Source organism: Panicum virgatum, chromosome 9N, assembly GCF_016808335.1.
Source record: "Panicum virgatum strain AP13 chromosome 9N, P.virgatum_v5, whole genome shotgun sequence".
In the NCBI taxonomy this organism is placed as follows: Eukaryota; Viridiplantae; Streptophyta; class Magnoliopsida; order Poales; family Poaceae; genus Panicum; species Panicum virgatum.
This window is the reverse complement of record NC_053153.1, coordinates 79,483,955-79,509,948: the sequence shown is the minus strand read 5'-3', so window position 1 is coordinate 79,509,948 and position 25,994 is coordinate 79,483,955. Positions and strand designations below refer to the sequence as shown.

Sequence of the window (25,994 nt, the reverse complement as noted above, 5' to 3'; positions counted from 1 at the left end):
ATGGATTTATGAAAGAATGGGTCCTCGCTCCTCCACCGACCGGCGGCGAGGCCACCGAAGGGGGAGAGGGGGCGGCAGTGGGATGGCCCGACGGCAGCGGCGGCTGTAGGTCTGGCGGTTTTGTTGCTACTCTTTTTTTTTTTTTTGTTACGGCAACTTGGTTCACATTTGGTGTGAGCTTGTTGGTTGGCTAACATTGGCGCCGGGTTGAAAAGAACATAATGAACTCGAGGACAGCCTCACGAGCCATCACAGTTGCGATGGCGTGCAGACGCCGAGCTCTACAGTCCCATCCCATGAGCCATGAGGAGCGGAAGCACAGACCCGTGGCCGGAGGACGAGGCAAGCCGCAAGCGCGAGCAGCCGGAGGCCCGGAGCCGGAGCAACGCGACACACGGTCGGCGTCGGCGAGGAGCCGGAGCGCGCGCGGCAGGTGTTGACTTGAATGCATGAGGCCGCGGCCCGCCCATGCGCTCCCCACCCGTGCCGCCGTGCCGTGCCACGCGCACGCGCCTGTTGCCTTGGGCGTAAATAGTTCTTGTGACCGTGGCCGGCCACCGCGCGCGGGCACCATTCATCAATGAGCCGCGAGCGCTGCGCACGCACACCGCCGGCCTGCTCGTGCATCCCCGGCTCCCAGCTCCCGTTCGCTGCCTGCGATCCCCTTTGGCAGGTGCAGCCAAGCGTGCGACGTCGTGAGAGACGGCAGCCCCACGAGACGGAGAGCAAGCCGGAGGTCACCCTGGCTCTCCTGGCTTCTGGGGACGCCGCCGCCGCCGCCGCCGCCGCCGCCCTCTTGCTAATGCCAGGACAGTATCTCTCCGTTTTGTGCGCTGGTTCATCCATTCCTGCGGATACGCTCCCCGTCTCTCTCCACCCGTGCCTCCGTAATTATGGAGTCAGAGGAGGAGCCGCCCGAGCCGATGGAGGACTGGAGGTCTGGAGCGCAGTGACCGAGGCGGGCAAGCCAATTTACTCCCTCCACTTCATCCCGTGTGACCGGCCGGCGAGCCTGCTCTTCACGAGACCCCCCTCCCGGTCTCAAATTCTCACGCCTCCTCCCGCGTTCTCCCACCCCCCGGCCCCGCTTCAAATACCACACCAAATTCCACTGCTTCGTTCGTCTCCCAAGTTCCAACCATCGCAAACCAAAGCCAATTGATTGGCCATCAAGATTCGATCGAGCGGCGGCAATGGAGGTAGAAAGACTGTTGATGATCCGCCACCCGTTCCTGCTGCCGCCGCCGCTGCTGCTGCTTCCGGTCCTCGGCGCGGCGGGGACGCTCCTCCAGACCTACATCGTGCAGCTGCACCCGCACGAGAGCGGCAGCGAGGCCGTCTCCGCCGCCGGGTCCAGGCTCGGCTGGCACCGCTCCTTCCTCGAGAGGTCCGTGGCGTGGGAGCAGGAGAAGCGGCCCTCCTCGCGCCTCCTCTACTCGTACCACACCGTCTTCGACGGCTTCGCGGCGCAGCTCGCGGACGCCGAGGCCGCGGCGCTGCGGGCGCTGCCGGGCGTCGCGTCGGTGCGCGCCGACCGCCGGGTGGAGCTGCACACCACCTACTCGTACAGGTTCCTGGGGCTCAACTTCTGCGCCGCCGGGGCGTGGGCGCGGTCCGGGTACGGCCGCGGCACCATCGTCGGCAGTGGCGTAGCTAGCTAGGTGGACAGGTGGGCCATGGACTACCTAAAATTAGTAGCTCAAGGTATAAATATAGTAATTATCCATCAAACAATCCGACGTGTATGCAAAATTCAGACTTAATTATTTATTTTAAGATGTTTGAAGTTGTAAAACACTTTATTAATACAATATTAGTTGCTTAAGCAATTCTAAACTTGTATTATGTATGTACTCTGGACCACACAACAACAATAATATAGCTTTTTTTTCCAAACAAGTTGGGATAGGCTAGAGATGAAACCCAAAAGAAATAAAGATCATGGTTCAGACACATTGATAGCTAATCTCCAAACGCTCCTATCTAAAACTATTTTTTTAGAGATATTCCAATCCTTAAAGTACTCTGGACCACCCTAACCCAAAATCTTAGCTACGCCACTGATCGTCGGGGTGCTCGACACCGGCGTGTGGCCGGAGAGCCCCAGCTTCGACGACCGCGGGATGCCGCCGGTGCCCGTGCGGTGGACCGGGGTGTTCCAGGGCGGGGAGCGCTTCAACATCTCCAACTGCAACCGGAAGCTCATCGGCGCGCGGTTCTACTCCAAGGGCCACCGCGCCAACTACCCGACCAACCCGTCCGAGGCGGTGTCGCTGCTGGAGTACCGAGTACGTGTCGCCGCGGGACACGCACGGCCACGGCACGCACACAGCGTCCACGGCGGCGGGCGCGGCGGTGCCAGGTGCCAGCGTCCTGGGCGCCGAGGCCGGGGAGGCGCGCGGCGTGGCGCCCGGCGCGCACGTCGCGGCCTACAAGGTGTGCTGGTTCAACGGCTGCTACAGCTCTGATATCCTCGCCGGGATGGACGACGCCGTGCGCGACGGCGTCGACGTGCTGTCCCTCTCCCTCGGCGGCTTCCCCATCCCGCTTTTCGAGGACAGCATCGCCATCGGCAGCTTCCGTGCCACGGCGCGCGGCGTCTCCGTCGTGTGCGCCGCCGGGAACAACGGGCCGGCGCGGAGCTCCGTGGCCAACGAGGCGCCATGGGTGCTCACCGTCGGCGCCGCCACCCTGGACCGCCGCTTTCCGGCATACGTCCGTCTCGGCAACGGCCGGGTCTTGTACGGCGAGTCCATGTACCCCGGGGAAATCGGTTTGAAAAAAGGCGGGAAGGAGCTCGAGCTGGTGTACGCCGTCGGTGGGACCCGGGAATCGGAGTACTGCCTCAAGGGGTCCCTGGATAAAGCCGCCGTCGCCGGGAAGATGGTGGTCTGCGACCGCGGCATCACGGGCCGCGGCGACAAAGGCGAGGCAGTGTAACAAGCCGGCGGCGCGGCCATGATTCTTGCCAACACCGAGGTAAACCGGCAGGAGGACTCCATCGACGTGCACGTTCTGCCCGCGACACTCGTCGGCTACAGGGAGGCCGTCGAGCTCAAGAAGTACATCAGCTCGGCGGCGCGGCCGGTGGCGAGGATAGTGTTCGGCGGCACGCGGATCGGGCGAGCGCGCGCGCCGGCGGTGGCGCTGTTCTCCGCGCGCGGGCCGAGCCTGACGAACCCGTCGGTGCTCAAGCCCGACGTGATCGCCCCCGGGGTGAACATCATCGCCGCTTGGCCCGGTAACCTCGGCCCGTCGGGGCTCGAGGGCGACACCCGCCGGTCCAACTTCTCCGTGCTCTCGGGGACGTCGATGGCGGCCCCTCACGTGAGCGGCATCGCGGCGCTCATCCGGTCCGCGCACCCGTCCTGGAGCCCGGCCATGGTCCGGTCCGCGATCATGACATCGGCCGACATAATGGACCGGCAGGGCAAGGCGATCATGGACGGCGACGGCGGCCGGGCCGACGTGTTCGCCATGGGCGCCGGGCACGTGAACCCGGCGCGCGCCGTCGACCCCGGCCTCGTCTACGACATCCAGCCCGGCGATTACGTGACGCACCTGTGCACACTCGGGTACACCCACATGGAGATCTTCAAGATCACCCACGCCGGCGTCAACTGCAGCGCCGTGCTCCAGAAGAGCAGGGGCTTCAGCCTCAATTACCCCTCGATCGCCGTGGCGCTCAAGAAGGGCGACAAGTCGGCGGTGCTCCAGCGGACGGTGACCAACGTCGGCACGCCGAACTCGGCGTACACCGTGCAGGTCGCTTCGCCGCCGGGAGTCAAGGTCATCGTAGCGCCCACGACGCTGTCGTTCGCGGAGTTCGGCGAGCAGAGGAGCTTCCGGGTGACCGTGGAGGCGGCGTCGCCGCCGGCAGGCAAGGACAGCGCGGAGGGGTACCTGGTGTGGAAGCAGAGCGGCGGGCAAGGGAAGCACGTCGTGAGGAGCCCCATCGCGGTGACCTGGGTGGTGGAGTAGCAGAAGAGCCGCCGTCTTGCTGGCATCTGACGACTCTGTATCAAATCAAGGGTTGGTTGCCATTGATGGGTAGTAAGTATGAAGAGCAGGGAGATCTTGCCCCTGCGCCTGCAGCAACCAGAAAGCCGCAGACCTGATTGTTTTACCACATCAGTAGTAGCAGCTTGAATCTGCTTTGTCGGGTGTAAAACACAAAGATTCCTTCCTTTTTCAGGTGATGAATCTTTTTCTGGCCTCGTCATTCACAGTAACTCGTATTCGTACACTTCCTCTTCCCCTCTATTCTCGCCGACTATATAACACAAGGCGAGGGAGATGAAGATGATTGTGCTCCTGGACGCTGCACTGCAGAATTGCAGATGGGTTGAGAAGTACTACCCCATCAGTGCGCGACGAGAAATGGAATTGTAGCGCGCGGGCCTTACCACTGGCCCGGCCCAGCAACACATAAGACGATAATAGACCAGGATGATCGGGCCACAATGGGCTGACCGTCTGTTAGTTGGGCCAAATGGCGGACAAATGGGCAAGGCTTCTTCTTCGCGGCATCCTTAAAAAAAAAAAGATATAGATCATTTTAAGCAAGGCCCATGCATGGCATGGTCGATTGGTCGTCAGTTTCTATATAACGCGATCGAGATCCAAGCTAGTTCCATGCTTTCACTTTTAAGTCCTCGCACGCGGCACGTTGGATAACGCCGCCATTGGATTAAGGATCATGCGATGCACCGCACGGTCGCACGGATCTTCGAATCGTCCTCGCGCGCCGGTCGCCATCAGCTCAGCCCTCAGCCATAGTGTATAGTATAGCACAGGCACAGCGGAAACCCTGGCGTTCCTCGTGTCCCTGGCGTTCCTCGTGTCCCTGACTACACGTACGGATCGGCGTCAGTTGTGACGGAGGTGTTGGTGTAGGATACCTTTTGAGCGAAAAGATATCTTCGTCGAGGGCGAAGTCTCGAAAGAGAAATGACAATCAAAATAATGGCACGAAATTAAAGCACGAGTTACGATTCTGTATTCAATGTCCCATCAAACACGGTTAGAACAACTTTAGCAGACTCTCTATTAAACCTCCTACTCCAAATTTGAAGGATAAAATAAAAAAAATAACTGCAGCAGGCCCTCTACTTGAGTCCCTAAACTAGAGAGGCCTTCAAATCTCCCCCTCTATCCCCTAGGCCCGGGGGTCTCTAGGGAGCCCTCCATCCGTGGGCCCCACTCACCAGCTTATCTAGACTTGAATGAGAGCTCAAATACGAGGACTTCTGCTGGAGTTGGATGTATTATTTGGAGGATATGAGATGTGGACCAACCCTTAAAAACTATATGAGGGCTGTGATTTGGAGGCTATTGCTGTAGATACTCTTATGAGGGTATTTATAGCCGATGGTTCACCTACCCATCTGCTTTAAAACCCATAATGCCCCCTAACGAAAAACATCTAAGAATATTCCATGGACAATTTAGTAATGTTATAAGACCGACAAACTGTGGTAGATTACAGCTAGACTCAACACTCCATACAACACCCTGCACGTGGGCCCGCTCCGCAGCATGCCCTTCGCTGATCCGGCCTTCGGCGGCTTCCCCTTCGGCTTCGGGTTTGTAGGGACCCGAGGAGCTGCATCGCTTCGGGCTCTACTTTTATCCAGGACCCCATCCCTTCGCACACCTTCGGACGGGCTCAGCTGCGCTCCTCATGCCTTCGCCTTTTGGTCCTTTGGGTTCGACCCCCTTCGACTTTCTCTGGCTTCGCCTCCCTTCGCTTCACCAGACTTGCGGCCTCGCCGAGCTTGAGTTGGCTCCCTTCGGAGACGGGCGAAGGTGGCACCCCCAACAGGAGGGTCCCGGTCTTATTGGATTTCTACCAGCATGTTAAAGCGATGACGGGGGCAGCATGGTATGAAACTACCAGTACTACGTTTATATCCCTCACGACGACCACTTGTATTTGACCACATTCTGCCTTCACTACGGAGGAGTTGTTAGCTGAAACCAGGTTCACGCAATCAGGCTGTGCATATGGAGTTTCAGAGACAGAGAGCAATCTTTACCATTTTCATTTCCTAGGTACACCTAATTAATTCTGACGCGATCGAATCATCGAAAGAGCTTGTAAAAAATGTTGCAAACATGTACCACCCAAATTTCTCACCCTTCTGCGAACCAGGGTTCAGAAGAAGCCGGCTCTCGGTGTAGCCAAAGGCAAAAGGAGAGCACTAGGCTCAACAGCATAAAATGCGCGGCACTTTGCCTTGATGACCCTCACTTGCCCTGCCCTAGTGATCCAAAGTCGCCATGCTTTAGACCTCATTGTTTGCCGCACTTAAAAAAGGATGAAAAAGTAACACACACACACACACACACACACACACACACACACACACACGCGTCATTGTTTTCTGCAGCTGGCGCCACATTGTTTAGAGGACGACCCACGCAGAATCAGCAAGAGATCAGAAACGGACCCTACATCAGCAGAGATTTGCCGAAAGAAAAAAAAATTGCTTAGGCTATGCGATTACAAACCGGGATTGTTCACTTTGTTATTTCCTGGTGTAGTTATCCATCAGCTTTAGCATCTGGTTTCTTCACCGGTTAGTTTGGCTTTATTTCTGAAGTGGGAATGAAATGATAACCTGCTCATGCCCAAGGGTATCGAGTTCTCTGTTTTTTCTAGCTGACAAGCAATCCCAGGTTCTAGGTTCCTTCTGTGAGTACGGGATCCTTGACATTCCATCCATTCTTTTTGTGAACGCTTATGCCTTTTTCCAAAGGTTACAAAAATCCCTTTTCAGTGACGCTCGGCCCTAGTCCACTAATCCCACCTTTTCTATTAAATCTACATGTTGAAGAAAACCCTATAAGTTGTGCATTGTGATGTTGATTCTATGCTAAAATACCATGGCAAAGGCCCTAAAAAAACATGCTAAAAGCAGCAAGTGCCTTTGCACCGCCTTTCTGCAATGTCCATTGATAACAATGCAAGTTGAAGAACCGGAGGCCACCCTTTGCCTTTGCACTGTAGTGTCGATCTGTTCTTTGGTAAGCAAGTTGAAAAGGAGCTGATGGCAGTATAAACCTTTTTTTCATCTTCAGCTCCAGATCTTTTTCTAAGCATGTAGTGAAGCGCATATCATTGGCACATACACCTATTCAGGCAAATGCCCAGCTACTACTCTGAGTAACCGTTACTGTTGCATTAAACTTTTGAGGACCAAAAAGGGCAATGACACGACCTACGTTTTTGTAAATTCAGGCCCTGTTTAGTTCCCACCGCCGTAAACGCAAAAACGCAAAAAATCCGTCACATCGAATGTTTCGACACATGTATGGAGTACTAAATGAAGTCTATTTACAAATTTTTTTGCACGAATGGGCTGTAAATCGCGAGACGAATCTAATGAGCCTACTTAATCCATGATTTGTAACAGTGATGCTACAGTAACCATCCTTTAATTATTGATTAATCATGAATTAATTAGCATCATTAAATTCGTCTCGTGATTTACAACCTATTTATATAAAAAATTTTATAAATAGACTTCATTTAGTACTTCAAATTAGTAAGATTCTTTTGCAAAAATTTTTTACAAACGAACTAAACACGGGCTCAGTACGGGGCACAACGTTTTAGGTGAGCCAGCCTGTTTTTTAAATACTTGTACTTCATATCATTTCTCACTGACTTGACTGTACGGAACACATAGCACAGAGAGGAGAGAACCCAGACATGAGACATCATTCAAGATCGCCATATGGCAAACGAAAGAATCTTCATCGAGTACCTTGAGCAGTTGAGCTGAAGAACATCAGCTTTGACAATTCCAAAAGCAGGAGCCATTGGAGAAGATTGGTGACCTCCTCTCTATCCATTATGGCTCTTTAAACAACATCACTGCATGCATGTTGACATAAATATCAGTGCTGAATATCTGATTCAGTCACAGTAGATGATGTGATGTGTCGCCCTTAAATTGTAGTCGTGATGTGTAACCCTCACTTGTGTAACACCTGCCTCGCGGACAGTCCGCTCTGGGACGGCGGACGGTCCGCCCAGGCGATGCCCAGATATTTATCTGGATGGATATGGGACCCGCCTGTCATTCCTCCTCCTTCTCCTCACTTCGACTAGTGACGAGCGGAGCTCGTCCGCTCGCCCCGTCGTCGCCCTCCTTCCGTCAATCTCCCTCCTCCGGCCACCACACCTCGATTCCTTGTGCGAGCATCGTCCCCAGCACCTCCTCCACCTTCCCCAACTCCCAGCCCGGCTTCTCTCGGTCGGAATCGCCCCAACCGCCGCCGGTCACCATTGGAGCCCGCTTGAAGCTTGCTCCACCGTCGATCCGCTTCTCCGGTCATCCTCCGCCCGAACCGACTGCGGGAATGGATATGGTAAATGAAGCTGGGGAGAGAACTTTATTTGGGCCCGATATGGTAAATGAAGCAGAAGAACATGTTCGGGTTATTCAGGAAAATTTGAAGATTGCCCAATCCTGACAAAAGAGTTACGCGGACAAGAAGCGTCAATCTATCCTGTTTCAAGTGGGGGATCATGTCTATCTGCGGGTATCTCCAATGAAAGGGGCTCAACGATTCGGTGTGAAGGGAAAGCTCGCATCTCGCTATGTTGGGCCTTTTCTTATTAGTGAGCAGTGTGGACCAGTGGCATACCGCCTAGAGCTTCCTGCTCACTTATCCGGGGTTCATAATATTTTTCATGTCTCTCAGCTCCGGAAATGCCTCCGTATTCTAGAAAAGGTGATTGACATAGAAAAATTGCAACTGGAGCCCAATCTTGTCTATCCGGAGTATCCAATTAAAATTGTTGATCACAAGACCAGGGTCACTCGGAATCAAACCAGTGATTTCTATAAAGTGCAATGGAGCAATCACTCCGAGCGGGAAGCTACTTGGGAGACGGAGGAATTTGTTCGGACTAAATGTTCGGAATTGCTACAAGTCTATCGAGGTACACACCAATTTCTAACTCTCTCTTTAACCATTCACTAAATCTCGGGACGAAATTTCTTTTAGGGGGTAGGATTGTAACACCTGCCTCGCGGACAGTCCGCTCTGGGGCGGCGGACGGTCCGCCCAGGCGACGCCCAGATATTTATCTGGATGGATGTGGGATCCGCCTGTCATTCCTCCTCCTTCTCCTCACTTCAACCAGTGACGAGCGGAGCTCGTCCGCTCGTCCCGTCGTCGCCCTCCTTCCGTCGATCTCCCTCCTCCGGCCACCACACCTCGATTCCTTGTGCGAACATCGTCCCCAGCACCTCCTCCACCTTCCCCAACCCCCAGCCCGGCTTCTCCCGGCCGGAATCGCCCAACCGCCGCCGGTCACCATTGGAGCCCGCTTGAAGCTTGCTCCACCGTCGATCCGCTTCTCTGGTCATCCTCCGCCCGAACCGACCGCGGGAATGGATTCGTGGTGAGTTCCTTGTGCTCCCCGGCCTTTTCCCCTTCCGTTGTGCGCCGCCGCCGCCGGTGAACGGCCGCCGCGCTTGCTGCCGCCTGTTGTGCGGTGTCCAGGGATATGAGTCGCGGACGGTCCGCCTAGGTGGGCGCGGACAGTCCACCGGTCAGGTTAGAAGTTGTCCATAGATGATGTTGTCTCTGGTGGTTTCGCAAATTGTACAGCGGACGGTCTGCTATTGGAGAGCGAACAGTCCGCCGTAGGGATCGAAGTTTGTCCAGAGACAAAATTGTCTGGTGGGGTTCGCAGGGGTGAACTGCGAACGGTCCGCCAAGGAGGGCCGGACAGTCCGCCGTAGAGTCTAGGATTTAGTCCAGAGACGTTGTCGTCTCTGGTGAATTGGCAGAATGAACTGCGGACGGTCCGCCAAGGGGGGCCGGACGGTCCGTAGTAGAGTTTAAGATCTTCCCAGAGGCGTCGTTGTCTCTGGAGGTTTGGCGTGGGTGTATTGCGGACAGTCCGCTAAGGGTGAGCGGACAGTCCGCCAGCCAGTATAGAAATTGTTCAGTGAGGTAGTTGGGTCTGGTGGGTCTGCAGAGTTGAACCGCGGACGGTCCGCCACTTATGTGCGGACAGTCCGCAAGTCATTTCAGTTTGATGTGTAGTAGTTGCATCATCGAGCTGCACTTAAATTATTTCATATGCATTCGTGTAGCATCCGCCGTTGAGGACGCCATGTTTGAGGTGATTGCGGCACCGCAGGAGCAGCCGGATCAAGCACAAGAGGAGAGGCGTGAGAACCCAGCCCAAGGCCCGTCTGATCCTAGTTCTGAGCAACAGCCACAAGGCATGCCCCGGTGCACATCCTATTATGTTAAATTATAACACCTATATACGTAACTATTACTTGTGCATTAGGTTTAGGAATTGTTTGGAACCCTAGTTGCATGATCCCTCGGATTCCCGGAGTTATACTAGTATGTATAGGACGATAGAAGTGCTATGCTTAATGGGTTTCCGGTAGAAGACGAGTGATCTCTTGCACTCGCGAGATATAAGATGTTTAGAAGACGAGTAATTTCCGGTAGAAGACGAGTGATCTCTTGCACTCGCGAGAGATGAGATATAATTATATTCCAGTACATGAGATGTTGAATTCGATATGGAATAAATGGAGAATTGAGACCGGACGGGGGAAAGATGAGGATGTTTAGGTATGGCAGCAGGACAAGGTTCCTAGTTGTCTTAGCCTCGTCCGTGTCGATTAAGGATCGGTCGTTGTGGCAGTGTTGATCGGGGATTGAATTGTACTAACCGCATACCGGGAGTAGGAGGTAGTCGAAACCGGTAAGCCTAGTACTGCCTTACTTCGAAAGTACAGGACTCCATCTCACCTCCTGGGGTAGTCGAGTAGTCGCAGAGAATTGGGGATGCATGTATTACTTTTGGTGGTCTCATGTTGAGCTCGGCTGACCATATGATGGTGGGACGGTCCTGTAGTTCGAGGCGGGGAGGGGAAGGGTTGGTGCGTGTGGTCGAGTAGTCGCAGAGAATTGGGGATGCATGTATTACTTTTGGTGGTCTCATGTTGAGCTCGGCTGACCATATGATGGTGGGGCGGTCCTGTAGTTCGAGGCGGGGAGGGGAAGGGTTGGTGCGTGTGGTCCGACGGGGCTTATACGTGCCGTGTTGGTTAGGTCCACCTTGCAAGGTTAAATCGGACCGATTCACCGTGTCTCGCGGATATGAGGGTCTTGATCTCTTTGTCGCCTCCTAGGAATGAATTAGAAATATTGGTGCTAAATGATGGTACTATTTTGAATCATATTTGTAATGCTTCAACTTGATTGCTTTAGAGATGCAACATTAGATGAGAGTCTTTCTATATAGAACATGTGGCTAAAACATTGAAAGTAAAGATCCAACTATAGATGCTTTTCTGCAAAACAACTCACTTGCTAGAAAGCCATGCAAGTCTAGATAGGGGCTATATATACCCATGGTCGGGTAAGACTTGCTGAGTATTAGTATACTCAGGATTTGTTGCCACAATTATTTCAGGACACCCGGATGTCGACTTCTGTCCCTGCTGCGTTAAGTTCATCCGTCGAGATGCAGAGGGATGTGAGGTTGTGGAGCCCGACGCTTAGTTCGGGATCTCATCGGTTACTCTTTGTTAGTTGTAGATCCTTTCCTCTATTGGGACCTTATTTTCAGTATTGTAAAGTTTATAGGTTATGTATGTATTCAAACTTGGTTTGTAAAACTCAAGGTCGAGTCTTGTGTATATTATTGTATTTTCGAATATATGTCGTGTTTGTACCATCTGCGCCCACCTTCGCGTAGGACTATCGATATTGTTTCGATCGGGACGTGGGTTGAGAAAGGATCGTCAAATTAGGCCGTTAAGCTAATGCGCCCGATGTGTTCAAATGACGGCCGTTACGCTTAATTAGAGTTTTAATTTGACGGTTCAGTCACAACTTGCTCCTCTCCCTCTTTCCCTCTCTTTCATCCCCATCCCCCTTGCTTCTGAACCAATGCGAAGTGGCACGCCGCGGCACTTGAGGAAAACGAGAAAGAGGCCACCTCCCTGTTTTCTATCCCGAGTTCTCTGGAGACTCCCTCTGTGTCTGTTGGCTGATCCTGGTCAATGGCATCGGCGGTGTCAGCTCGGGCGTCGTTGGGTAGGTGCCAAGATCATCGCTGCTGCCGGGAATCGTCTTGCGTGGAGGCCATTGCTGCAGAATCAGAAGGTGGTGACTGCAGTGAGTTATTATAAGAGAGGCAAGAGCTAGCCGATGTATTGTTGCAGCAACTATAGGCAAGTCTAATTCTTGGCTAATTCGATTATCTTCAGATTTTTCTCTCCGTATTGCTTGCGAACAGAAGTCTCTCTCTCTCTTTTCCTCCTCTTGTCACGAGGGTAAAAGGTTTTTATCGATCTGTGATTGGTGCCAGAGAGATCTCTCTGACTGTATCGAGTGTGATTTAATTTGATTTGTGATCGTTTTTCGGTGTCTGTTGTTGAATTGAGCAAGGTTGGATTGTTGTAACCCGATGTCCAGCATATATAGTAGCGTATTTCCAATATTGGGTGAATTGTAATGGCACTAGCACAACTAGATGAGAAGTAGTGGCGTGGTTCAAATACTGGACAATTATAATGGTTTCACTTTTAGTGCCGGGTGGGCTACGTTGGGAATCTTGCAAATACGATCCTTTTTTATAACTATTAAGTTCCTTTTCTAACCTTTAGAGTCCTTGTTAAACGTAGTAAGCATTTAAGAATAAAATTAAGCCTGGTCCCAAATTACAGTACAGCTCCAAGAAAGCTTTTGTTGCATACGATTTAGATTGAAAGTGCTAATTACATCCAAGAAAGCTTGTGCTGCATAGGATTATTTTAAAGATTTAAACTCCAGCTAAAATTTATTTAGGGTCAAAATGAACATTTTCTGTGTTTCGCTCTGTCCTCTCTAGGTCGGCAAGGCAAGCGGCCATGCCCAGTTGCCGGCTAGCAACGTCGTGGTTGTGTTTTTATCGTACCTTCTTGAACCATTAATCCATTATATCAACCGAAGTGCATTGCCGGGTGCTGCTCAAATCAGAAATCATACACTTGAAGCACCCAATCGAGCAAACCCTGCCTTCGACGACCGGCTGAAGGCTGGACGCGCAATTCACAAAAATTGCCAAGAGAAATTTTCTCACACATTCGATCGAGAACCGTACAGTTTCCATGAGTAATTAACATGCAAAACAAAACGGAAAGCATAAAGCATGACCAACCATCACCAAGAAGAAAACCAGATCTTCACTCCATCAAGTCAACATCTAACATTCACATTCATCTTAAACCCGTGCCACACCTGATCCAGTAACCAAGTCAACTTCTAGGGAGAAGTTACAAAACCATCCAGTTAAGATCAACCGCCATTTGTTCAAAAAAATCTAACTCAGTGACGGGTAGAAGAGGGTTCTGTTCATCCCAATTTCCAACACTACTTAAAGTTAGGTATCCTCTTTTGCAGGAGGATCAAAATCTAGACAACTTCCTCGTCAGCCAGAGTGATGAATCTACTACTAATAAATATTTCACTTAATCACATTTCTTTGGCATGTCAGTATTCCATTGCTGGTGCATCGCTCTCCTCCTTCGGGGCCTCAACAATGATAGATTCTGTGGTAGTCATCAAAGATGACACACTGCAACAGAAAACAGAAGGCAAAAATGTGTCATGGTCCTGCGAACGTAGAGCAGGAGAAATATATCATAACAGACAGTTTTGACTACCAAGATTCAGGAACTGCTTGAATGTGCATGGAACAATCTAAAAATTGGAGCTAATTGATGACAATTCAGTCAAAGCCACGAGAGCTTCAAGAGGATATTAATCCGGTTCAGCTAATGCGGCTTCACTACCTTTCATATGTACTACACGCATAAATGGTTAAATCCCCGCCCCACATGTATCCGAAAAAAAGAAAAAAGAAATCAAGTAAGAAATTAGAGAGAGGACCTTGCAGCATCCATCAGGGCTGTCCTGATCACTTTAAGCGGGTCAATGATACCAGCCTTCACCATGTCCACATATTCACCTATGTTGGAAGACAGTTTGCATAACCAGAAGTTAGAAACATAATTTAACCTGACCCCCCAAGGGTCAAGGTGACCAACTATGCACCCTACCTTTAGCTGCATCATAGCCAAGATCAGTGTTTTCCTGTTCCAAAAGCTTGCCAGCAATAACAGCTCCTTCTACACCTGCATTTGAAGCAATAGTCTGCACTGGGGCCTGCAAAATCTTCCAATCGTCAGATAAGGCAAACAAGAGAGGATCATCTAAAAAAAGGAATCAACTTCCAACCTTCAAAGCATTTTGGATGATTTGAACACCAATCTTTTGGTCAAAGCTTGCAGTCTGCAATTTATCCAGGTCTTTTGACGCGTAGAGAAGGGCAACGCCACCACCTATGTATGTGTATCATAAACAAATAAAATTTTCTGCCATGCTACCGGTACATGCTTACACCAGAGAACTCTAACAGTGAACCTACAGCACCATACCTGGCACAATGCCCTCCTCAATTGCAGCTTTGGTTGCATTTAGTGCATCAGTCACCCTATCCTTCTTCTCACCAACTTCTGTTTCACTTGCTCCACCAATCTAAAAGAAAGCTTAAAATAAATAATGTTGTCACTAACTCAGGGCATTCATCAATAAAATATACCATGCCAATTCTCTTATGCGTACTATACAAGCTAAGTACCTACTGAATACTCCATACATGTATGCTAATTGACACACTACCTAATCTGTCAGTTGAGTACTGTTCCAGTAATCTAGATTTGATCATTTTAATATTGCCATCAAAATTTGGGAGTTACATCATTTGACATGGATGATAATTTTTCACCTTTAGAACAGCAACACCACCAGAAAGCTTTGCCAACCGCTCTTGTAGCTTTTCCTTATCAGAGTCAGAAGTGCTTTGCTCAATCGCTGATCTCAGCTGTTGAAAACAGTATTTTATTGCAATAAGCACATAAGATTCCAGACTGTCTATGGAAACTAAACTGACAAAGAACCTGCTCAGCTCTCTCTTCAATTGCCTTCTTATCTCCCGCTCCATCCAGGATGACAGTGTCATCCTTCGATATTGTAACCTGCATTTCAATCACTACATTTAATTAAAAAAAAGTGCCCTCCGAAGCAGGAATAGAGTGTGCAAAATATTCTGCTGAAGCTATTAAAAGTTCACAATTATTGTTCAATCACATAATCTAAAACATAACTACTTCACAAACAAGGTGATTATTAAAAGTCAGTTTGATAGGATTTCAAACAAAGTGTACAATCATCAACAGGCACATAATCTTTTTACCTTTTTGCAAGTGCCAAACATCTGAGGGTCAAAGTTCTCAAGGTTCATCCCAAGTTCTTCAGTTATGACCTAGTTCAACAAAGGTGTAAAAATAAATTAAAGTAAATGAGGACCTGAATATCTGATAACTATGACATAGGCAAAGTAATAGAGCTATATACTTACTTCTGCCCCGGTAAGAATAGCAAGGTCCTGTAAGTTAGCTTTCTTGGTCTCCCCGAAACCAGGAGCTTTGACCGCACAGACCTACATTTCATGTCAATTAGAAAAATCTGAAGAAAGTCCTAGTAACAAAAGGATATAGACAGACAGAGCCAACCTTAACGCCTGCACGAAACTTGTTGAGAATCAGGGTATAGCCAATGCTTCACTTTCTAAATCTGCCGCAACAATGAGCAGAGGTTTTTTCTTCTGTTGAAGCAAAAGAATAAATCATTGCCATCAGAATGTAATTGAAGTCATCGCAAACAAACATCAGCCATGAGCCAAAAAGAATAAGCAGATTGCAATTGAGGTCAGTACAACCCAACATCAGCCAACCAATTTATAATAAACAACTAAAGAAATACCTGTAGAGCTAACTCCATCACTCTGACCATTGCTTGCACATTTGATATATTCTTGTTGTGTATCAAGATCAAGGGTTCATTTAGTTCCTATAACAAACAAAATAAATTATGGAATAACAAAACAGAAGTTACTGGGGTAGAATAACAAGAAAGCAAAGGAAATACTTACACATTTCTGGTTCTTTTGGTTGGTAATAAAGTATGGAGAGATGTAACCTCTGTCAAGCTTCATGCCTTCCACAACTTCAAGTTCATTATAGAGAGTGTTGCCATCCTATCAAGATTTCATGGCTCAAAAATCAAAATACAGTACACTACAAACAAACCCCTAGATGAGAAAAGTTGACATAGAAATCTTCTCCCAGCACAGCTACTAGAGAGAGAGAGAGAGAGAGAGAGAGACATGAAGTATGCTCGTGCCAATCTTTTTTGTAGTTGTTCAATAAGTAGTTAAATTTATACCTACTACTCAGTATGCCTGTGTTGATGTGTTCGACTGCAGGTCGGCCCAAGATATTGAAATGGACCTTCATCAAGCTGAGGTACCTTGTACAACCACACCATCTTTTTTATGCAACTGTGCTATTCTTGTCTTGTGCTTACCCAATCTGCAAGTATGAGTCCCTTGTGGTGTACAGAAAAGGCAAATATGTTCCAAATTGGGCATATAAACAACCTAAGTGTGCTGCAAGTAATGGGAGTGTGTAAATTATATTTGGAATCTTTGGAACCGCCAAAAATAATTCAAAATATATTGGCAGAAGTGATAAGATTCGTATGATACTAAGATAAGTTCTTCAGAGTGTTTTCACTTACCACAATGGTGATAACTCCCTCTTTACCAACCTTCTCCATAGCCTTTGCAATTAGCTCACCAATTTCCCTTTCTCCATTGGCTGATATAGTAGCCACCTTGAGTAATACATACATTAGAATTTTCCTTTGGGAAAAAAAAAGCTCTCTAGTTTCTTGGCTTGCTGTAGTTCAACAGTTACCTGTGCTATTTCCTCTGATGTGCTGATCATTCTTGCCATGCCTTTTAGGTTTGTGACAACAGCCTCAACAGCCATTGAGATACCACGTCTCAGATCCATGGCATTCATTCCAGCAGCTACGGACTTGCAACCCTCGGTGAATATAGCCTTTGTAAGAACAGTAGCACATGTAGTACCTGAAAGCATTTGAGCACAAGAATAGGGAACAATAAGTGAAAGCACAAGAACAGGGAACTTAAAGGAAATCATTCACCAATTAACAGAAAATAACAATACTGCAGGGAGTACTTAAAGGAAACCATATAATATGTCATGACAGCAAGACTTTGCCTTAATAATGTAGTAACCCTAGGATCAAGACCCGCGCATTGTGCAAAATACACCAATCATAAAGTCAAATGAAGTCAAAATGGATAACTGACAACATATGTTACAAGTTGGTTCTTAGAAATGAAAGATATGAATAGCATCGTAAACCTGTCAAAAATACATGTCAAACGATAAAGTTGAAATACACACTACAAGCGGAGCTTTGAGTGAAAGAACTTCCACATATTAGTACAGAATATTGCTGGTCTTAAGTTTGAGCATTGCCTACAATACATTCAGAAGACAAGCCGATATAAAATCTTAATTAGTCGTAAGATTGACAAGCATATGGCATACCATCCCCAGCTGTATCATTAGTAGCATTAGCAACCTGTTTTACAAGGCTTGCACCAACATTCTTTACTCTGTCACTGAATTCAATGCTCTTGGCAACAGTCACTCCATCCTTTGTAACTTTAGGAGCACCAAAGCTTTGCTCAATAATAACAGTACGACCCTGTAGCATTAAAAAAAATTGAACCTGATAATGTAAGCATGATACTAAGAAAAAATACAGTGAATCGGTGAATCCTACCATGGAAACATGGCGTGTACAAGAGATAATAATGAGAAAATCATCCAAGTAAGCTAACTACAGACAACTGCCTACACTATCATCTTCAATGTCACTTACATATCGATAATTGTCACATGTAAAGTTTTTGTGCATGAAAAAGTATGTGCTGCTATATTGGCTGTAAAAACAGGCATAGCAAGCAGTCCAATAAATGTGGTAGTTATGATTTGTGCCACCATGAGCGGTAATATGAAACAGAACTATATGAACTCAGACAAACAACGTTTACAAGGTACACTTGAAATTCGAAGACCATGAACTCTACATATGCTTATGCACAATGGTACCTTGGGGCCCATTGTAACTTTGACTGCATCAGCCAATTCCTCAACACCCCTCAGCATCAAGGCCCGGGCTTGGACGCCAAACTTGATGTCCTTGGCAGCATAGTTTCTGCTCCAGGCCAACCTGCTCCCCACCTGATCAGCATCGCATCACATGCAAAACAATCGTGCGCACAGTCAGACATGAGCCTAATCGGAATCTAATGGGAAAGCCCTGAAAAGAAGATCTTTTCAGCAGGCTAGCGGTTCCGACCACTGAACTGAACAGGACTAGGACGCTCTAAACGACAAGGCCTGAGCCAAAACTAAAACCGCACTAACAAATCGCTGCCAAAGAAATCTTCTCACCTGGCGAGCGCCGCTCCCGGCTTGCCTGCACCAAAAAGGCAAACCGCACATTTCAGCGACACGATCGATTTCTCCAAAAACCCCAAAGCGGAACAATAGAGAACGTGCACAGAACAAGGAAGAAATGAATCGGCCAATTCACTCACCGGGCCTTGGAGGCAAGGCTGGCGGCCGCGCGGTACATGGCGACCAGCTAAGGCTTTGCTTCTATCTCTCGTGCTGGTTCTGTGGAAGAGAGGGAGACGGCGAGGCGGAGGAGAGGGGAGTGGAGTGGAGCTACTTGGAGAAGAGGAAAGAATTGGAGAGGACGGAGGCATTTGTTTTGCAGGGGCAGGGGTTTAGGGTTTTAATAATGCCGTGGCTCGTGGTCTCTGGGCCGCCATACGGTCAAAATGGGCCGTACGTTATGGGCCACTTGGTGTCGACCCGTGGGCTCGCCCGAGAAAAATCCCACCACGCGGAGACTGAAATTACCTTTTCACGTCGAGGGCTTATCTGGAAAAAGGAATCTCCGGATCGCGCCGGCCGGCGAGAGCTCTTCCTCTTCCTCCGACCTCCGGTCTTTCCCCTTCACATCGCATCGATTTTCTGGTTGTGTTTGGGAGGGCCTTCGGGAGATCTAGGCCGCGGCAACCCATCTCCGGCGCCATGGGGTTCCTCGAGGACTTCCAAGCCAGTGAGTGTTCTTCTCCCCGCTAGGGCACGCACGCACTCCTGCCTAGGTCGCAAGCTTCCTCAGCCGCACATATTTTTTTCAAGAAAAATCCAACCGGGATTTAGCGTAGAAATTCCGGATGTTTGCTGATTGGCATGCACGGGTGTTTTAGAGTTTCATTATTAGATGACACTGCCATGTCAGTACTTAAGGGCGTGCCAACTGCTAAATGAGCCCTAAGACTAGCCTACCTGCATCATAGTGGTTACAATTTCTCTCTTGTTAGAATTTCAAGTCGTTTCAATTTTTAGTTAGCAACTTGTACATCAATTAGCTTTCCTTGATGGGAATCGTCGAATGTGCCCTGACAAACAGTTATCATTAGCTGTTAAATATGAACTTGGTAGATTTGATTAATTATTGCAACATGGCATAAGCAGCCCTGGTTTATGTTCCACGTCACCATTCACCAGTATTCATCTTTCTACATGTATAGTCCATGTTTCCTTGCGCCTATTGATAATTTGAAATGCGGAAGTTATAGCAGGACTGTTGGTAGTAGGGAGTATTGTTTTGCATATCTTGTAATTATTATTTCATTTTCTTGATTCAACTTACCCTTCAGCTTGTGACATTATCACTTGGTTCACTTTTATTCGTTAAATGTCCTGTATACAAAAATTACCTTGTTTGATTACTCTCAGGTGTTGAATCATTGCCATCTATGCTGCACCGGAACTATTCATTAATGCGAGAGTTAGATAAAAGTTTGCAAGGTATGCATTGAACAATATACTCCCTCCATATTTTTATAGTTGACGTTAGGACAGAAAATTGCAGTTCAATTTAGTGCAAATCTATGGTTCCAAATGTCAACTATTTGCATATGGAGGTAGTACTATTTTACCAATTCTTTCTTCATGTCTTAAAATATACACAGCAAACTAAATCCAAGCACGGTAAAGTTTTCATTTGCTAGAAGAATGCTCAGTATAATGTTTTCTTTGTGATTACATGTGTGCCTTTTCCTTTCAAATGGTGTAGGATTTTGGATTACTTGAGCCGCTTGTCATTTGCATATCATGTTAAATGACTGTTATTTATGATCGATTTCTCAATATTTGAATGTAGTGTTTATACGGGCTGTGGCAAAGGGATGCCAACCTACAATTCGTGGCAAATAAACTTTCTATGAGATACTTTGAGAAGTTAATACACATCATTGTCCAGACTAAGGCACTAGCTTCACAGTTATATATGTTGTTGTGAGACATAGTTCTCTGAATAGAAACTGCATTGTTTTCTAAATTAAACTCTTCAGCTTTTTGCCCTGAAAATAGGCCCCCCTTTTGTGCTTCTCATTAGGTGTGCAACTAGAAAATGAACAGCGCTGTCAGCAAGAAATAGAGGACATTAAGCATGGACTTGAATCTGGAAGTATCACATATGACCCAGCAAAACTGAAATTTTCTGAAGAAGCAATCGAGGAGCAGAAACATTGTGTTAGAATTGCTGATGAGAAGGTGGCTTTGGCCACTCAGACTTATGACCTGGTACGTGTCTCTTCCGTTTGCAGAAAAAATCCACTGCACCAGGAGCACTGGTTTCTGCTCGATATTTTGGAGGAGGAATTGGAGAGAACACAGATAAACTTAATTCTCTCCTCTTTTAGTTGTGTAGAAGAAATGGAAACTGGTATAACTAATCAATCACTTGCTTTCCCAAACTGGGGAGCTCGTTATAATTGTTTTTCCTCACTTCTTTCCCCGTTCACCATTCCTGAGAGATAACTATCAAAATGGAAAATATAGGCTGCCAAGTTTTGTTCATTTTCTTTATCTCATCCAGATAAAACATATTTGTCATTTGTCCTGTAGTAGCACTTTAGGTTCCATGTATACACCATTTTAATAGATTTGTCAATAATTTTACATTACTAGTTTATGCTTTGCTAGGTTCTGCTGCATAAACATGTCTCATGACACCTGAATGGCGCGCTACATCTACGCCCGGGTGTAGTGAAAAATGAGCAAGGGTCTTCGCACTTCCCTCGACGGGTGCGAAGGGTAAGGAAGCTAGCCGAGCCAACTAGGTTTCGTATAGGTAGCTGGAACGTAGGGTCCCTAACGGGTAAGTTGCGAGAGCTAGTTGATGTAGCAATTAGGAGGCGTGTAAATATTCTATGCGTTCAAGAGACTAAATGGAAGGGCCAGAAGGCGAAGGAGGTTGAGGATACTGGCTTCAAGCTTTGGTACACGGGAGCAACTCCGGGTAGGAATGGTGTAGGCATATTGATTGATAGGAGCCTTAAGGATGGAGTCGTAGAGGTTAGAAGGCAAGGCGACCGGATTATCCTAATCCGGTTGGTAGTTGGAGATTCGATTTTGAATGTGATCAGTGCATATGCCCCTCAGGTAGGCCTTAGTGAGAGCACCAAGATGCAGTTCTGGGAAGATCTAGATAGTATGGTTAGTACCGTGCCTACCAGCGAGAAACTCTTCATAGGAGGAGACCTCAACGGTCATGTGGGTGCGACTAATGTAGGGTTCGAGCGAGTGCACGGGGGTTTTGGGTATGGTAGCAGGAGTCAAGAGGGGGAGGATGTGTTGAACTTCGCGTTAGCCTACGACTTGTTGATAGCGAATACCGTGTTTAAGAAGAGGGAATCCCATCTTGTGACGTTTCGTAGTGGACAACACTCGAGCCAGATCGACTTTATCCTTACTAGGAGGGAGGATAGACGTGATTGCTTAGATTGTAAGGTGATACCTGGGGAGTGTGTTGTCCCTCAACACAAGCTTGTGGTGGCGGACTTTCGTCTTCGGGTACGTGTCCACCGGGACAAATGTACCAAGATTGCGAGAACAAAGTGGTGGAAGCTTAGAGGGGAAGCGGCACAAGCGTTTAAGGAAATGATGCTAGGTGAGGGGCCTTGGGAAGAAGGAGAAGACGCAGATGACATGTGGCTAAAGATGGCAACATGTGTTCGGAAGGTGGCCTCAGAGGTGTTTGGCGTGAGTAAGGGAGGCAAACAGGAGGGGAAAGACACCTGGTGGTGGAACGACGAGGTGCAAAGGGCTATTAAGGAGAAGAAGGAGTGTTTCAAGCGTCTCCATCTTGACAAGAGTGCAGCCAACATCGAGGGCTATAAATTAGCGAAGAGGGTTGCAAAGCGAGCTGTGAGTGTAGCAAAAGGTAAGGCGTATGATGACCTGTATCAGCGGCTAGGCACGAAAGAAGGGGAAAAGGACATTTATAGGATGGCTAGGATCCGCGAGCGGAAGACAAGGGACATCAACCAAATCAAATGCATTAAGGATGGGACAGATCGACTGCTAGTGAAGGATGATGAGATCATGGATAGATGGAGAGAGTACTTCGACAAGTTGTTTAATGGGGAGAGTGAGAGCCCTACCCTTGAGTTAGATGACTCTTTTGACGATACCAACAGACGTTTTGTGAGGAGAATTCAGGAGGTAGAGATCGGGGAGGCTTTGAAGAGGATGAAGAGAGGTAAAGCGTTGGGTCCTGATTGTATTCCCATTGAGGTGTGGACATGCCTAGGAGATAGAGCAATAGTTTGGTTAACTAAGCTTTTTAATCTCATTTTTCGGTCAAACAAGATGCCGGAAGAATGGAGGAGAAGTATATTAGTACCTATCTTCAAAAACAAGAGCGATGTTCAAAGTTGTACTAACTACCGTGGGATTAAGCTGATGAGCCATACGATGAAGCTTTGGGAGAGGGTCATCGAGCATCGCCTAAGAAGAGGGACAAGTGTGACCCAAAATCAATTTGGTTTCATGCCTGGAAGGTCAACCATGGAGGCGATTTTCCTAATACGACAATTGATGGAGAGATATAGGGAGCAGAAGAAGGACTTGCATATGGTCTTCATTGACCTTGAGAAGGCATATGACAAAGTACCGAGAAATGTCATGTGGTGGGCTTTGGAGAAGCACAAAGTCCCAACCAAATACATTACCCTCATTAAGGATATGTACAAAGATGCGACGACGTTTGTCCGGACATGTGATGGCAACACCACTGACTTTCCTATTAACATAGGCCTACACCAGGGGTCAGCTTTGAGCCCTTATTTATTTGCTTTAGTGATGGATGAGATCACAAGGGATATACAAGGTGAGATCCCTTGGTGTATGCTCTTTGCTGATGATGTGGTGCTAGTTGACGAGAGTAGGGCAGGGGTTAATAGGAAGTTAGAGCTGTGGAGACGCACGTTAGAGTCGAAAGGCTTCAGACTTAGTAGGACCAAGACCGAGTACATGATGTGCGATTTCAGCGCGACTAGGCATGAGGGGGGAGACGTTAGTCTAGATGGGCAAGTGGTGGTCCAGAAGGATACGTTTCGGTATTTAGGATCGGTGTTACAAAAGGATTGCGACATTGATGAAGATGTTAGGCATAGAATTTCAGCTGGCTGGTTGAAATGGCGGCAAGCTTCTGGCATCCTTTGTGACAAGAGGGTGCCACAAAAGCTAAAAGGCAAATTCTATAGGACAGCAATTCGTCCGGCGATATTATACGGTGCTGAATGTTGGCCTACAAAAAAACGACATGTGCAGCAACTGAGTGTAGCAGAGATGCGGATGTTGCGGTGGTTTTGCGGGCACACAAGGAGGGATAGAGTCCGGAACGAAGTTATTCGGGATAGGGTCGGGGTGGCACCAATTGAGGAGAAACTTACTCAGCATCAGCTGAGATGGTTTGGACATGTCCAACGAAGGCCTCCTGAGGCGCCGGTGCGTAATGGGATCCTCGAGCTAGTCGATAATGTAAAGAGGGGTAGAGGTAGACCTAAACTGACGTGGGATGAGTCGGTTAAGAGAGACCTTAAGGATTGGAACATCTCTAAAGAGATAGCTTTGGATAGGAGCGCTTGGAGACTAGCTATCAATGTGCCTGAACCTTGAACTTATTTCTTTCGGGTTTCATCTCTAGCCTACCCCAACTTGCTTGGGAAAAAAGGCTATGTTGTTGTTGTTGTTGTTGTTGTTGTCAATAATTTTACATTACTAGTTTATGCTTTGCTAGGTTCTGCTGCATAAACATGTCTCATGACACCTCTGCGATGTTCCTAAATTGTGAATGTGCGGATTTTGATTGTGCTGATCTATAGGTTGATGCTCATATCCAACAGCTAGATCAATTTTTGAGGAAGCTTGAAAAAATTCGACAGGGTATGGATTACCTGTTGCATAACACTGGTTATTTTCGAATTTTGTGTTCTTTACGTTCGCCCTTTTGAGTTACATGACTTGTCAATTACCTTTTTAGAAAGAAATTACTGATTACCGCTATACCATGTGGTCTGAATAATAGAAAAGGAGGCAGCAGCAGCTGTTGCTGTTACTGCTGCTGCTGCTACTCCAGCTGCAAGTGCTGGAGCATCAACTGCTGATGCTACTCCAAAAACTGGAAGATCTGGCGAAAGAGGCAGAGGGGGTCGTAAGAAGTATGTTCTGCATCTTGAGTAAGTTCAATTCAGCAATGGTTTCTCAGTTTAACAGACCAACTCTCATTTCAGGGCTAAGGTACCCACTGAGCCACCAGCACCGGCTATTGATTTAGAATTGCCTGTGGATCCTAATGAACCGACATACTGCTTCTGCAACCAAGTCAGCTATGGTGATATGGTCGCATGCGACAATCCTAATGTATGTAACACCTCCTTTGTTTCACTGATGTACTCCCGTTTGTTTGCGATTCATTTTCATGTCAGACTTGGTTTGTATCACATATTCACATTCATATCCATTTGGCAGTGCAAGATCGAGTGGTATCACATTGGCTGTGTGGGGGTGAAGGAGCTGCCCAAGGGAAAGTGGTATTGTCCAAGTTGCGTTGGATTCCAGAAGAAGCGAAAAGGCAAATGATACTCAATTCTCATGCTGCTCTGCTAGTGTGTAGGCCTTGGTTGTGGAACGTTGCTGATGTTGGGTAACAAATGTTGTTGCTCTTAGTTGTGACAGTGCATGCCGTTGTAGATCCCAGTGATCTGTACATGTTACTCCTATGGTGTCGAGGAGTGCCCTAGACCTGCTAGAGTTAGGACCATGCAATGTAGGCGGTGTGTAACTTCATTGCCTTTTGGCGATCGGATATAACTCTTGCCCCTTGCAGTGTACGTGTTTCAACTTTCAATCATTGTACAGAACTCTTTACTGGTGTCTGCGGAAAGGGTGAATTCTGGTGTACTGCGGACTAATGGTTTTACTTGCGAAGTTGCTTAGTTTGCATAGATTTTTAAGGTGTGGCATAATACGATAAGCTGTAGGGATTGATTGTTGCCAATCTCTCGTGGAGCACTGGGGCACTCTGCAAAAATATGGCTCTGGCCTCCGGATCTGCGGTCTGCAGCGGTGCAGCCGGGGCGGGGTCGTGGTGTTTCTGCAACATTGCTTTCTCTCTTTTTTTTTTTGAGATTGCAACATTGGTTTCTTTGTCTCGCTGCAACGACGGCACGGAGCAAACACAGAAGAGGCCCAGCGGTAGACGACGCAGGCGAAAAGGCACCGCCACCCCGTCTCTGTAGCGGGCGGGCAGGCGGCAGGCCAGCACGGCAGCACCCAACACCACCACAGGAAAATTGCAGAGGGGCAGGGGCAGCAGCCAATTCGAACGCATCGGCCGCGTGCGGCAGCGCTGCCCGCAACAGCAAGCCCGCAGCAAAACGACGCACTGTTCTAGCGTTGCAGAATCATCATCGCCCCTCGTCTCTCCTCCATGGAGCTATTCGCTGTGCAGTGTTCAGAATTTCATTTGATTTTTTTTCAGTTGCAGCGAGGAGGTCATGCGATGTGAAGACGAGTCTACAGTAAGCAGCGTTCGGTCACCGTCAGGATATTCCCGATCTTGTGATGCTCGTCCCATGCAGCGTT

At 48.1% G+C, this 25,994-nt stretch overlaps 1 protein-coding gene and 2 pseudogenes across 1 annotated transcript; 2 read left to right on the top strand and 1 right to left on the bottom strand.

Moving 5' to 3' along the window:
* The first annotated feature begins 993 nt into the window (after positions 1–993).
* Positions 994–4,194, top strand: LOC120687661 (annotated as a pseudogene).
* A 9,028-nt stretch (positions 4,195–13,222) lies between these two features.
* LOC120692637 lies at positions 13,223–18,759 on the bottom strand (annotated as a pseudogene).
* Positions 18,760–18,913: 154 nt separating this feature from the next.
* LOC120690744 (PHD finger protein ING1-like) lies at positions 18,914–25,321 on the top strand. The gene is made up of 7 exons (XM_039973536.1): positions 18,914–19,113; positions 19,797–19,868; positions 20,458–20,645; positions 24,233–24,293; positions 24,436–24,568; positions 24,641–24,770; positions 24,879–25,321. Exons 1-7 carry the CDS (start codon positions 19,086–19,088, stop codon positions 24,987–24,989), a joined length of 723 nt encoding a protein of 240 aa, XP_039829470.1. The 5' UTR covers positions 18,914–19,085; the 3' UTR covers positions 24,990–25,321.
* Positions 25,322–25,994: the final 673 nt, after the last annotated feature.